Source organism: Nomascus leucogenys, chromosome 4 (genome assembly GCF_006542625.1).
Source record: "Nomascus leucogenys isolate Asia chromosome 4, Asia_NLE_v1, whole genome shotgun sequence".
Lineage (NCBI taxonomy): Eukaryota > Metazoa > Chordata > Mammalia > Primates > Hylobatidae > Nomascus > Nomascus leucogenys.
This window is the reverse complement of record NC_044384.1, coordinates 29,891,639-29,905,625: the sequence shown is the minus strand read 5'-3', so window position 1 is coordinate 29,905,625 and position 13,987 is coordinate 29,891,639. Positions and strand designations below refer to the sequence as shown.

Sequence of the window (13,987 nt, the reverse complement as noted above, 5' to 3'; positions counted from 1 at the left end):
ATCTCAATAAAAATACAAAAAAATTAGCCAGGCATGGTGGCGGATGCCTGTAATCCCAGCTACTCAGGAGGCTGAGGAGGGAGAATCACTTAAACCCAGGAGGCAGAGTTTGCAGTGAGCTGAGATCTTGCCATTGCCCTCCAGCCTGAGCAACAGAACAAGACTCCACCTAAAAAAAAAAAAAAAAAAAAAAAAAAAAATTTGGTGATGTTTGTATGACCATAAATATGCTGTAGGAACTGTTTATATCAACTAGCTTATGTTAAAATTGGTGTCATTATGTCATTTTGTTTATACTCGTGGTTTCCTAGAACCTATCAGTGATGTTGAGGACTAATTATACTGTGACCATTCTTCTGGATCATCAAATATTTCAATAGTGGTCTCCAATGATGGGTGCTTAAGGGCACCATCCCTGGGGATGTCTTCTTGTATATTTTTAGGTGGGTCAGGTTAACAATGGGTGTGGAAGGGCACCATCTCTGGAGATGTCTTATTCCATAAATTTGGGTGTAAATTTTTTAAAAGATTTCCAGGTGGTTTTGATGTGTGCTCCTACTTAAGAAAAAAATGTATCAGTATTTCCATATAGATGCTCAGTTTCTGGGCTGTTCTGTTCCACTGGTCAATTTTTCCATGTCCAGGGCCAGGTGCGGTAGCTCACGCCTATAATCCCAGCACTTTGGGAGGCCGAGGCGGGCAGATTACCTGAGGTCGGGAGTTTGAGACCAGCCTGACCAACATGGAGAAATCTCGTCTCTACTAAAAATACAAAATTAGCTGGGCATGGTGGCACAGGTCTGTAATCTCAGCTACTAGGGAGGCTGAGGCAGGAGAATCGCTTGAACCTGGGAGGCGGAGGTTGCAGTGAGCTGAGATTGTGCCATTGCACTCCAGCCTGGGCAACAAAAGTGAAACTCTGTCTCAAAAAAAAAAAAAAATTTTCCCATGTCTGTCATTCTCACACATCTTAATTACTGAAATTTTGTAAGTCTCAATGCCTGCTAAGGAGAGCTTCCCACTTTCTCAAGGAGGGTCTTCCTTATCCATAGGCCTTTGTTCTTCCATATAAATCTTATAATGAGCTTGTCAGTTTTCACATAGAAACAGTTGAAATTTTGATTTTTAATCTATAGATCAACTTGGGGACAACAAACTTTTAGTGGTATGCAGTCTTTGAATCCTTGTACCTAATTATTTCTCCATTTTAATGTTGTCATTGTTTTTCACTTATATTTTACAAATTCCTCCATACAGATCTTGTGACTATTTTCCCACCAATTTTTCATGCCATCTCTACCATATGCTATGTTATACATAGGATTGGGCCTATCCTTGCACTCCCTATTCTGTTTCACTCATCTACTTGTCTTTGCCTACGCCAAAACTGCCTTTAATTCCATAGCTTTAAAGTAATTGCTCAATAAGCCTTTTTATCTGAGAGTTTCTCCCTGTCCCCAACTTTTGGACTGTAAGATGCTGACCTCTGGTTTAAATGATCGTGACACGTATTAGAATATAGGCCCCATAATGAAGCTTCTCAAGAGAGCATTACAAAGAAACTTTGTCAACCTGTAGCTGCAGAGTTTTAAATTTCATTTATATTTGGCACACCACTTTATTCAAAAGTATTTATTTCCACAAATTTTTATCCACAGCTAAATATAACAGTGACTATTACAAGCATTTTTCTATAAACAAAGGTGTAGTTTACAGATTTGTGCAAAGTGGAAAAATATTTTCATCAGCAGTCTTTCTTCTATGGTGTTAGATTCACCCTTGAATATGATCTGAACTCTTTCAGAGAGGCAGTCCTTCATCTAAACGTCAGTTGGTGGCAAAATGTTATATTCAAATCTGGATTATTCTGATACAGTGTCACTTTAGAAAGTAGCTTAGTTTCATTTGATTGATCCCCTTTGTTAGAATTAGAAATTTTTTGAAAAACAATCTTTTGTATCTAATGACCTTTGTAATAAAAAAAAAAAGCTCTGTCCTGTGTTTGTCATTGGCATTAACCTCTGTCTACACCCTCTAATTCTCTAATTATGGCACCAGTGGGTATAAAAAGTGAATTATGGTTATTTGGCTCATGCAGCAAATTAACTGGAGAAACTGACCACAAATATTCTGTGAAGAACTACAAGGTCTTGCCCCATGCTGTCCCATTTTAGTGACCATTTAGTTATGTAGGCATTATACAAATGCCTCAATTTAGGACACCCTTACTGTCTTAGTAGGTCAAGTGTATGAAAATTTACTTTATGCAGCAGAAATGAATTCTAATTTATTGGTTACTGGGGTCTTAATGTATGAAAGCTCTAAGTAAATATTTGATGAATTGATGGTAGCAGCGTTGATTTTTAACTCTTCCAAGTTCCTAGTTTTGTTTTTACAAAAGCCTTAAAATTTAGTACTAGGGAAATCAAAGGAAGCAACTCCCACTGACAAGCTTCATGGAAAGGGGAAAAACATCTCCTTTTGGGTCTAATCTGCCTCCCAGGCAAGCCTACAGGTACTGGAACTCTAACTGCAACTATGAGGGCACAGGGAAAATGCATGTATGTAATATGCTTGTCAGCTTCAGCAACAATTCATGTGTACATACACATTTACTATAAGTAAACAGGTCCCGTATAATACTTAAAACACAAGTTTTTGATCTATAAATATTTGACTCTTAATATTTAAAATGCTTCTAATGTTTTAAAAGACAAAACTCCCCCATGATATCACATTGAACATTAAAATTATTCCCACAGCAACACTTATTTCGGAGAAACAGTTGATAAGTCAGTTATCTTAGTAACAGCTAAAGGCACCTGGTGAGAAAAATGTCAAATAAATTTTAAATATTAAAAAATCAAAGAGACATCTAATGCAGAGTTCAAACCTTTATGTTGAATTGTTAGAGTCATTACTGATTTCATGACACTAATAAATGTTTGAATTGAAATGATTTTTAAAAATGCAGAGAAAATGCTAACAAAAGATTATACAGTTCCCCTAAAGATGCTTCTTCTAGCCTCCAAGTATTAAATAAGACAGATCTAAATATTAACTACATATAAAGTATGTATTTGTTAGTCATCTATAAGTTTTAAGTACAATTCCAGGATATACCTTTATCTTTTGGAAGAGAAGAAGTAAATCTGCCATTTCTTAGGCTAAATGGACTACTCATAAGGTCCTTCCCTCCCCATTTATTGTAATTGCCAAGCTTTTATTCAGTAAGCTCTTGGCACCTAGTGATTAACCAGTGACAGCAGAGAGTAGTGACCAAGAGAGATGGAGAGAATGATGGTGTAAGACAGTATATAAGGATAGTAAGCCACTGTGTTTGTGGAACCACTGCATGTCAAAACTCCTTAACACTCTAACAAGGCATTTTTGGTCTTTTAAGGACAGTCCTTACATAAGAGACTCACTTTCAAACTAAAGTGCATTAAAAAGCAAATTATACTTCACAAACAACTTTAAAGAGGTAGCCACAAACCCAGTTGTTTTAGATTGGCCTTCTAAATGAAGTCAGCACATGGATCCATGGGTAAGTGTCATGGACGTCAGTGATTATGTAACTGTAACTGAAAGAAAAAGGCATAGCTCTGCAGACGCCCAAGAGAAGCTGGCATGTTTACTGTGGATGTAGAAGGGATAATGCCGGTGACAACTGATTGGAACACAATGTCAGCAGTCTTAACCCAGGCTAAGACTGGACTAAGCCCCAGGAGATGCAGAGAATGACTGAGGAAGCTGTGCTCTAAGGGCACAGTGCAGAAGGTAGTGTAGAGTGTGCTGTGTTTCCAAGAGCCTTTTAAGTTGGGTGGTTGAGTAAAAGAGAGTGGAGGCAGGCTGTTCTACTTCCAATTCATGGATAAATCTTATTTTCTCAATGTAATACAGAGGCTGTTCTATGATTTGCAAATACCATTTTTATGGGAACAGCATACTGCTATCAAGAGATAGGGAAAAGACAGTAAAAAAAAAAGTGTGGAAAGAATATGGGTTTCCAATTGAATGCTTGCTTTTGAAGAATCCAAAAACAAGTTAAAAAAAATTGTAAGAGCAGCAGACGTCTAAGCCTGTTATATTACTGAATTACTTTTTAAAAATCCTTATTTCGTAGGAGAGATATTTACAATTTTTTGTGTGCTCAATTTGAAAAACGTTGAAAATAACCTGAAAAGGGAAAGTTGACCTAAGCCATTTTATTCTCTTAAAAATAAAACCCAAACTTTTGTATAATATCCCTGAACCGATTATTTTTGAAGGTTTTTCAGATGATCTGATGTGCGAACTTTAGTTTGTTTTACTATTTGGTTTCTGGAATAGTAGAGCATTATGTGATGCTCTTACTGGAAGCTTAATGGTATTAAGAGATTTAAAGCTTTCATATTGACTTGTTTGGTTTTTACACCTATAAATAAAACAAGTTGTTATCCTTTTCTAATATTTAGCTTATATACATTTTTGTGAAAGTTTTGTGGGACTTGGAAAGCGTATGGACTAGCATCAGAAACAAAATATTTTTCCATCTTTCTCACTTGGAGTTTGGGATAGCAGCATTTTAATAATCTCTTCCATTAAACCAAGATTACACAAAAGCATTTGAGCACACTGAGGACTGGCACTTCTAATTTTGCTTCAGAAACCAGCACTCACAATGTCTGGTCTGGAGGTCAGTTACACCACTGTCTTTGTATAATCAGCCATTAAAAAACATTTTGGAAATATTTCTCAGAAGTCTCATCCCCATATTTTTGTTCTTAAAACATCTCACCACAAACTCAACCACACCTATGGTTTGAAAACTTTGGGAAATGTCAGTGTACGCCATTATCATGGTTATTAGTACCATTATTTGTTGAAAGCCCTTTGAAGGCAATTTATGTGACTTATATATATTTGGTATTTTAATTTGGACATTCTCCAGTTATATGCAAAGATCAAAACTAGGCAGCTTCATTTTATAGAATTGGCACCTTTTATATGTCTATGGGGACTGCTTGGTGTCTATAGATTATGTATATGTGTTGGACTGAAATCAAACTTAAAATCTTCCATATTTCAAGTGTTTTTATTCTGAGCAGTACGTACAAAAAATAATGACATAGTTGTGTCTAATTCTGTATAGTTCAGCACCCTCCACAGGCTGTCAATCTCTGATTTGATCTACTTTTATCAGATTTAACAGATCCTTGAATTTACTTTACTGTATATACTTCCTTCTTGCTCACATTGGGAATCAAACTAATGCTGGAAACATGCATCTTCAGACTTCATTGAGGAATTCCAGATTGAGACACGCTGGGATGTGGATTGAGTCCATGGTTAGAGAAGATGGATTAAATGGAAACAAAACAGGAAACATGTGCTTGGCATCTAACAGCAGTTGCTGAGGGTCATTCCGCTCTTGTAGTTGTGCCTATGGGGAAGAATAAGACCATGTAAAGTTTGAGTACCCCTAAAAATAGCCAGTTTAAGTGAATTCACGAAAGTGATTTGGCATATATCATGGAAAGATTTCTAAGACAATTAGGTAGAACTTCAGGACCAGGAGAATGTCATCTCCTTACCCTTGAGGTATTTAGTGGGGAGAGAAGCCCTGACTTAGGCTTCTTGGAGATCAGAGGGCTGTAAGCTCTCTCCCAATTCTAGCATTCTTTGAAAAATTTTCTAAGGGAGAATATAAAATACATCTCAGGTGCAAACCATGTGGAGAGGCACTATAGTGAAGTCGCCAAGGGCATGGGTTATTTTTAGGTAGACAGCTGAGCTCTAATCCTGGCACCACCCTGGGCAAATTCCTGAATTTTTTTATGCCTCAGTTTCTTTACCTGTAGTATGAGAGAAGAGTACATCGCATAAAATGGCGGAGTAGGAAGCTCTAGGGATTGGTCCCTCCACTGAAGCTACCTTAAACTAGAAACAGTGATTGTCAACTATCTCGTAACTCTGGAACTTGATTGGACATTTATAACAATCGGGAGACTGATTGATAAAGGGAGAGGCTGCTGATCTTTGCTAAGGGAACCATGTGTGTGACCCAGCTACTATCCCCCTCTCTTCAGCTCCCCTGAAGCTATGGGGATAGCAGCCCACATTCCTGGAGTAGCTAGCTGGCCAGGGCAGGCAGTGGGACCTTGTCCTCCAAAAATTTGGGGTTGTGCACTTTGGTTGATCTGGTGGGTCCCAGCAGATGCCTGTCTTGGTTTAGACATTTCTTGGGATGCAATGGCTTCCACTAGTGGCATCAACTGGAAAATTTAAAAGCACAGAGCCCCTCCCTGCTTCCTACTTGAAGCCATAAATTTTAGGAAAAGTACAAAAACTGAAATGAAAAATTCACTAGAGGAGTTTAACAGTAGACTTGAGCAGGCAGAAGAAAAGATCAGTGAATTTGATGATAAAGCAATTGAAATGATCCAGTCTGAGAAGAAAATAAAAATAATGAGGTAAAAATGAACAGAGCCTAACAGACCTATCGGACACCATCAAGTATATGAACATACACATTACAGGAGTACCAGAAGGAAAAGAGCAAGAAGGGGGCAACAAAATATTTGAAGAAATAATGCCTGAAACTTCCTAAATCTGATGAAAGACATGTATGTAATCATCCAAAAAGCTCAATGAACTCGAAGCAGGATAAAGGCAAAGAGATTCACAGTGAAACACATTACACTAAATTGTCAAAACCCTAAGACAAAGAGGGAGTCTTGAAGGCAGTGAGAAAGAAGTGACTTGTCACATACAGTTGTCCCTCAGTATCCATAGGGGACTGGTTCCTGGAATTCCCACAGATACCCAGATCCATGGATATGCAAGTACTGCAGTTGGCCCTATAGAACCCATAGATAGAAAAAGTTGTCCCTCCATAGCTACAGGTTCTGCATCCTGTGAATACTGAATTTTGAATCTGTGGTTGGCTGAATCTGCAGATATGGAACCTGTGGATATGGAGGGCTGACTGTATAAGGTATCCTCAAATAAGATTAACAGCTGTTTTTTCATCAGAAACCATGGAGGCTAGGAGGCAGTGGGATGACACAATTCAAATCCTGAAAGGAAAAAATCTTGTCTGCTAAGAATTCTAAATCTGGCAAAACTACCCTTCAAGAATGAAGGAGAAAATTAAGTCATTTCCAGAGACAAAGAAGGACATTATATTTTAATAAAAGGTTCAACTCATCAAGAAGATATAATAAACATCTGCATCTAGCAACAGAACCCCAAAATATCTGAAGGGAGAATTGACAGACTTTAAGGGAGAATAGTTCTACAGTAATGGTTGGACATTTCAATACCCCATTTTTAATCATGGATAGAACCAGATAGAAGATCAATAAGAAAATAGAGGCCATGAACAACACTATAAACCAATTAGTCCTAACAAACACATATGGAACACCCCACTTAGCAGCATACACATTCTTCTCAATGCATATGGAACAGCCTCCAATATTCAAACAAGTCTGAATAAATTTTAAAATATTAAAGCCCTATAAAATATTTTTTCTGATTAGGATGGAATGAAACTATAAATCAATAAATGAAAGAAAACTGAGAAATCCACAAATATATGGAAAACAATAAGTTCTTAAATAGCCAATGGACTAAAGAAATCACAGGGGGAATTAGACAATAAAAATATAACAAACCAAAGCTTATGGGATGGGATAAACATAGTGCTAAAAAGTTTGTAGCTGTAAATGTCTACATTAAAAAAAAATCTCAAATCAATAACCTAACTGTATACCTTAAGGAATCAGAAAAAGAGCACACTAAACCTAAACCTAGAAGAAATGAAGTAACACAAATTAGATGGAAAAAATAGAGAACAGAACAATACCCAAAACAAACGAAATCAAAGTTGGTTCAAAAAATTGACAATTTTTTTTTTTTAGACAGGGTCTTGCTGTGTCGCCCAGGCTGGAGCACAATGCTGTGATCTCTGCTCACTGTAATCTCCGCCTCCCGGGTTCAAGTGATTCTCCTGCCTCAGCCCCCCAAGTAGCTGGGATTACAGGCATGCAGGAAGACTAAAATGAGAAATTAGCAAATCAGAAATGAAAGTGAGGACATTACTGCCAATTTTACAGAAACAAAAAGGATTATAAGAGAATACTATGAAAAATTTAACACCAACAAATTGGATAACCTAGATGAAATGGACAAAATCCCAGGAACACACAAACTACCAAAACTGATTTAAGAAGAAATAGAAAATCTGAATAGACCTATAACAAGTAAGGATATTGAATTAGTAATTAAATATTTCCCAACAAAGGAAAGCCCAAGATGGACTTCACTGGTGAAGACTATCAAACATTTAAAGAAGAATTAACACCAGTTCTCAAACTCTTCCTAAAAATCAAAGAGGAAGGCACACTTTAACTCATTCTATGAGGCCAGTATAACCCTAATATCAAAGCCAGATAAAGACACTATAAGAAAACAAAACTATATTCATCCCTTATCAATACAGATGTAAAAGCCCTTCAACAAAATACTAGCAAATTGAATTCAGTAAAAGGTTAAAAGGATTATACACCATGACCAAGCAGGATTTATCTTCAGAAAGCAATGTTAGTTCAACATAAAAATCAATGTAATATACCACAATAACAGAATGAAGAGGAAAAAATCCACATCATCTCAACTGATGCAGAAAAAGCATTTGCCAAAATCCAACTTTTTTTATGATAAAAAGGTAAATCCCTCTATGATAAAGACCATATGTAAAAACCCCACATTTAACATCACAAACATCACACTCAAAAAGTTTTTCCTCTAAGATCAAGAATAAGAGAAGGATGCCTGTTGTTACCACTTCTATTCAGTATAGTTCTAGCCAGTGCAATTATGCAAGAAAAGAGATAAGAGGCAGCCAATTTAAAATGATCCTTTTGCAGACAACATATCTTACATGTAGAAAAACCAAAAGAATCCACACACACACAAATATTGCTAGAGCTAATAAATGAATTCAGCAAAGTACATAATAAAAAAACAACATGTAAAAATCAGTTGTATTTCTATTCACTAGTAATGAATAATCAGAAAGAAAAACAATTCCACTTATGGTAACATCAAAAGGAATAAAATACTTAGGAATAAATCTAGCCAAGAAGGTGCAAGACTTCTGAAAAAGTCAAGACCTAAACAAATGGAAAGACACCCCATGTTCATGTACTAGAAGACTTAAGATGACAATACTACATAAAGCAATCTACAGATTCAATGCAATCCCTATCAAAATCCCAATGATGTTTTTCACAGAAATCTAAAAAAATCCTAAAATTCATATCGAACTTCAAAGGATCTTGACTAGTCAAAGCAATCCTGAAAAATAACAAAATTGGCTGGGTGCAATGGCTCATGCCTGCAATCCCAGCACTTCGGGAAGCTGAGGTGGGCAGATCACCTGAGGTTGGGAGTTTGAGACCAACCTGGCAAACATGGTGAAGCCCCATCTCTACTAAAAATGCAAAAATTAGCCAGGTATGGTGGTGCATGCCTATAATCCCAGCTACTTGGGAGGCTGAGACAGGAGAATTGCTTGAACCTGGGAGGCGGAAGTTGCAGTGAGCCAAGATTGCGCTACTGCACTCCATGGGTGGAGTGAGACTGTCTCAAAAAAAAGGGAAAACAAAATTGGAGGACTCACACTTCCCATTTGAAAACTTTTACAAAGCTATGGGAATCAAAGCTATGGTACTGAGTATACGGACAGACATATAGACCAATAGAATATAAGGGCCCAGAAAAAAAAAAAACCCTCATATTTTTGGTCAATTGATTTTTGACAAGGGTGCCAAGTCCATTCAATGAGGGAAAGGGCACTGTCTTTGACAAATGGTGCTGAGACAACTGGATAGCCACATACAGAAGAATGAAGTGGGACATTCACCTTATACCATATATAAAAATTAACTCAGAATGGATCAAAAACTTAAAGGGTGCTAAATCTGTAAAACTCTTAGAAAACATAGGGGAAAGTATTTATGGTTCTTAAAAATGACATCAAGAGCATAGGAAACAAAAAAATATACATAGATTGGACATCCTCAAAATTTAAAACTCCTGCATCAAAGGACGCTATCAAGAAAGTGAAAAGACAACCCACAGAATGGGAGAAAATACTTGCAAATCATATCCGATAAGGATTTAATGTCCGGATTATACAAATAACTCCTACAACTCAATACCCAAAAGACAATAATCTGATTTAAAAATGAATTAAAGACTGGAATAGATATTTCTCCAGAGAAGATACACACATGGCCAATAGGCGCATGAAAAGATGCTAGTCATCAGAGAGATACAAATCCAAACCACAATGATATGCCACTTCACACCCATTAAGATGGCTATAATTTTAAAAAGCTGGAAAATCACAAGTGTTGGCGAGGATGCGGGGAAACTGGAACTCTCATGCATTGCTGGTGGGAATGTAAAATGCTATAGCTGCTGTGGAAAAGTTTGAGGTTCCTCAAAAAGTTAAATATAGAGTTACCATATGACCCAGTAATTCTGCCTCTAAATATATGCCCCGAAGAACTGAAAAATGGATCTCTGCTACTTGTGCAACAATGTTCATAGCGGCATGATTCCCAATAGCCAAAAGGTAGAAACAGTGCAGTTTCCATCAACCAGTGAATAGACAGAATGGGATATATAAAGGGAATATTAGTCACTAAAAAAATGAATGAAGTTCTTATGCATGCTACAACATGGATGACCTTTGAGAACCTAAGTGAAATAAGCCAGACCCGAAAGAATATTGTATGACTCAACTTATATGTGATATCTAGAATTTATATATAATGTACATACAGAAGCCTACCCAGGGTTGAAGGGAAGGGAGAATATTATTCGCCCAAATGGGTAGTGTTTCTGTTTAGGATGATGAAAGAATTTTGGAAATAGTGGTGATGGTTATGTAATATTGTGAATATACTTAACACCACTGAACTATACACTTAAAAATGGTTAAAATGGAACACACATACCCCAAAACCATGGGATGGGGAAGAGTACCCTTCTCATAAGGTTGTGAGGATTAAAAGAGTTAACAGGTGTAAAGAACACAGAGTACCATCACTGGCACATAGTAAGTGCTGTATTTGCTGTTATCAGTTTTATAATATGCTCCTTTGTTCCTCATGCCCGTGCATTAACCATTGACCTCTGAACCATGAACTGCTGGTAGAAGCTGTACTTTTACAAAAGTCAATAGGGTTAACTGTGGGAGTATTGCCAAAAAGGAAAATCAATATATCCTGATTTTGTGAAAACACAATTTATTTTTCTTAAACTTCGAAACAGGCCATGGTCAGTAAATACATAGCAGCATTTGAAAAGTACTGGGAAATTGGATTACAGAATGAAGTCAGTTGGAGCATGGCATTGTAAGATGGCTCTATAGTGGCAGGGGAACCTAGAATTGCCCACGTTTTCATCCATTACCTGAATTATGAATAGAAAGCATGACTTAAATTTCCAGTACCCATGTGTTTGGCATCTGGAAAGATGGGCCAAAATTTTAAAGTAATTTTAATCATTTGAAAAAGAGGTTTGAAATAATGGGAGAGAAGTTTAAAGGAGAGAAAGGTATTTAGGGAGGAATAAGCAAGTAGCCTCACTAATTCAAGATACTCAATGATGGCTCTGGTGTGGCCTGGCAGAATGATTCTCTGGGATTGTTGACAGCTCATACACAGCCCACTCTGAGGTTTGCTGCGTTTATTATCACGAACCTATCACATGGCCTATGTATGTAAAATGTGAAATGGCATGAGGCTCTGGGAAAAAAAGTCACCTTTGTAGCACTTAAGGGCCCTTGTATTTCTCCACATTAGTTAGATGTGACAGTAGACTTCACTACCTAAAGGGTTTGAAGAAATTTTAGAGAGTATAAAAATGGGAAAAGAAAGTGAAATATTACCTATATTATCACAATTCAACAGCAAAAGGCATGCATACGTTTAATCAATTAAAATATACAAGGTGGTCATTTCACAGAAATTCTCCTGTGAATGCTTTGGTGAGTTTAGCAACTTCAAATTTACATTTTTAAAGGTCAGTACAAAGCTATAAAAAGCCCATAGCGCCCAAGCAATGGTTTGCTTTAACAAGTAACTTGTCTTTATCACACATGTGAGTTCAAATGTAAGAGGGTGGGACTGATCATTCACCATTTCTTCTGAGCATTGTATAGGTAGAAACAGAACATAAAGCTATAGCTCGTGAAAAAAAAATTTTGCTAGAACTGCGAGACACTGAAATTGATTACTGAGGAAGATTCAGAATCTGACTATACAAACTTCGAGAGAATATTTGGGCTTAACCTCCATTATATTTTTCCTTTGTCCTTGATCCAATAAACCTGCAGTATGATTTGGCATATATTTTTTAACCTGAATTCTCACAAACAGTGGGGTTGCCGATTTATGAGCAGTTATAGTTCTCCCTCTAATGTGTGTCTCAGATATTCAAAACCAAACAAGACTTTCTAAACTTGCACTTTTGTGTAAATTATCTGCCCTCCATAAAAATCCATATAACAGGTCCAGGGTCAGGTATCTCAGTGGCTTCTGTCATCAAACTCTTCCCATTCAGCAGCTGACTATGAGCATCCTAACAGGATCCTTTCTGTCAGCGCCACCCACAACCCCGTTGTTATATTCATGTTGGTAAGTAGGGACTCACTCTGCCTGCCCCGCTCTGTGGCCTGTGTCTTTAACAATCAACTGTGTTTCTGTCGTTGCCCTTAGGAGAACAACCTTTAGTCTGACTAGGCACCCCTTCCCAGACGTTCCCTCTGTTGGCCTCTGTTCCCTACTTAGATGCTGGGCTAAAGTTCATTTAGGTTTTTTTTTTTTTTTTTTTTGCCTTGGCTCTTTTCAAACCCCTTTTTTGCTCTTTTCAGGGCTCTCTAAATCTCTGGATCTACACTGAAACACTGTAAGGAGCTCCAAATAAAATCCCAGGAGTATTCCAAAGGGAACAGGTTCTTGTACAAAGCTCCATGTTTCCTCACGTTTCTTCAGTGTCTTTGATAAACCTCCATTTGGTTCCCTTTTTCCTGACTCTCCCTCTGATCACTTCCCCCTGAACCCCTTTTTAATCCTTGTTTCGTGTCAACATCATTTCACTGCCCAACAAGGTCATTTAAAAGTTTGAGGGAGTGCTATGTCTCCCCTGAGGTGCTCCCCACAGGTAATCATGGGAGAAGTGTGGCCTGTTTTCTGAATCACTGAGACATGACTATCATTCCAACACTGTCATAGTTACTATCATATGCAAAGGTCAGGCACTCAGCCATCACCTTGGGCTCGGCTTGAGGAAGCTCATCTTTAAGTAAAACATTCCCATCATCTTAGGAAAAGACAGATTTAAATAACTGTTTTCCCTAATACGTTTTCTTGCAAGCATTTTCCTAAAAGCAAATATTGTCTTTTTTTTTTTTTTTTTTTTTTTTTTTTTGAGACACAGTCTCACTCTGTCGCCCAGGCTGGAGTGCAGTGGCGTGATCTCGGCTCACTGCAAGCTCTGCCTCCCGGGTTCAAGCCATTCTCCTGCCTCAGCCTCCCGAGTAGCTGGGACTATAGGCGCCCACCACCACGCCCGGCTAATTTTTTGTATTTTAGTAGAGATGGGGTTTCACCATGTTAGCCAGGATGGTCTTGATCTTCTGACCTCGTGATCCCCCCGCCTCGGCCTCCCAAAGTGCTGGGATTACAGACGTGAGCCACCGTGCCTGGCCTATATCATAAGTCTTAGACAAAGATTTAAGAGCTCAAATTGTTTTCTTTAAAGAACATTTCTTAGTTCTATTTATGGTTAGGGCTGACATTCTGCTGACATTGTTAATTCCATTTGGCGCTAATAGTTCAGTAACATGCTAGTGGCAAATGAAATAATGCTTAAACTATGTCTATAATCTGAGAGGCAGATATTATAAAAGTTGAGTTTTCTGTGT

General features: G+C 37.6%; 1 protein-coding gene and 1 long non-coding RNA gene across 2 annotated transcripts in view; one reads left to right on the top strand and one right to left on the bottom strand.

Annotated features, from left to right (window-relative positions):
* LOC115834741 overlaps positions 1–13,987 on the top strand; it is a 37,239-nt gene that overhangs the window by 7,450 nt on the left and 15,802 nt on the right. The gene's annotated exons all lie outside the window — the stretch shown is intronic.
* Positions 1,618–13,987, bottom strand: part of MYO5B (myosin VB) — a 403,095-nt gene continuing 390,725 nt past the window's right edge. The window contains exon 40 of the mRNA XM_030810458.1: positions 1,618–5,425. Coding sequence (XP_030666318.1) covers positions 5,273–5,425 — 153 coding nt within the window. The 3' untranslated portion in view covers positions 1,618–5,272. The remainder of the gene's footprint in view (positions 5,426–13,987) is intronic.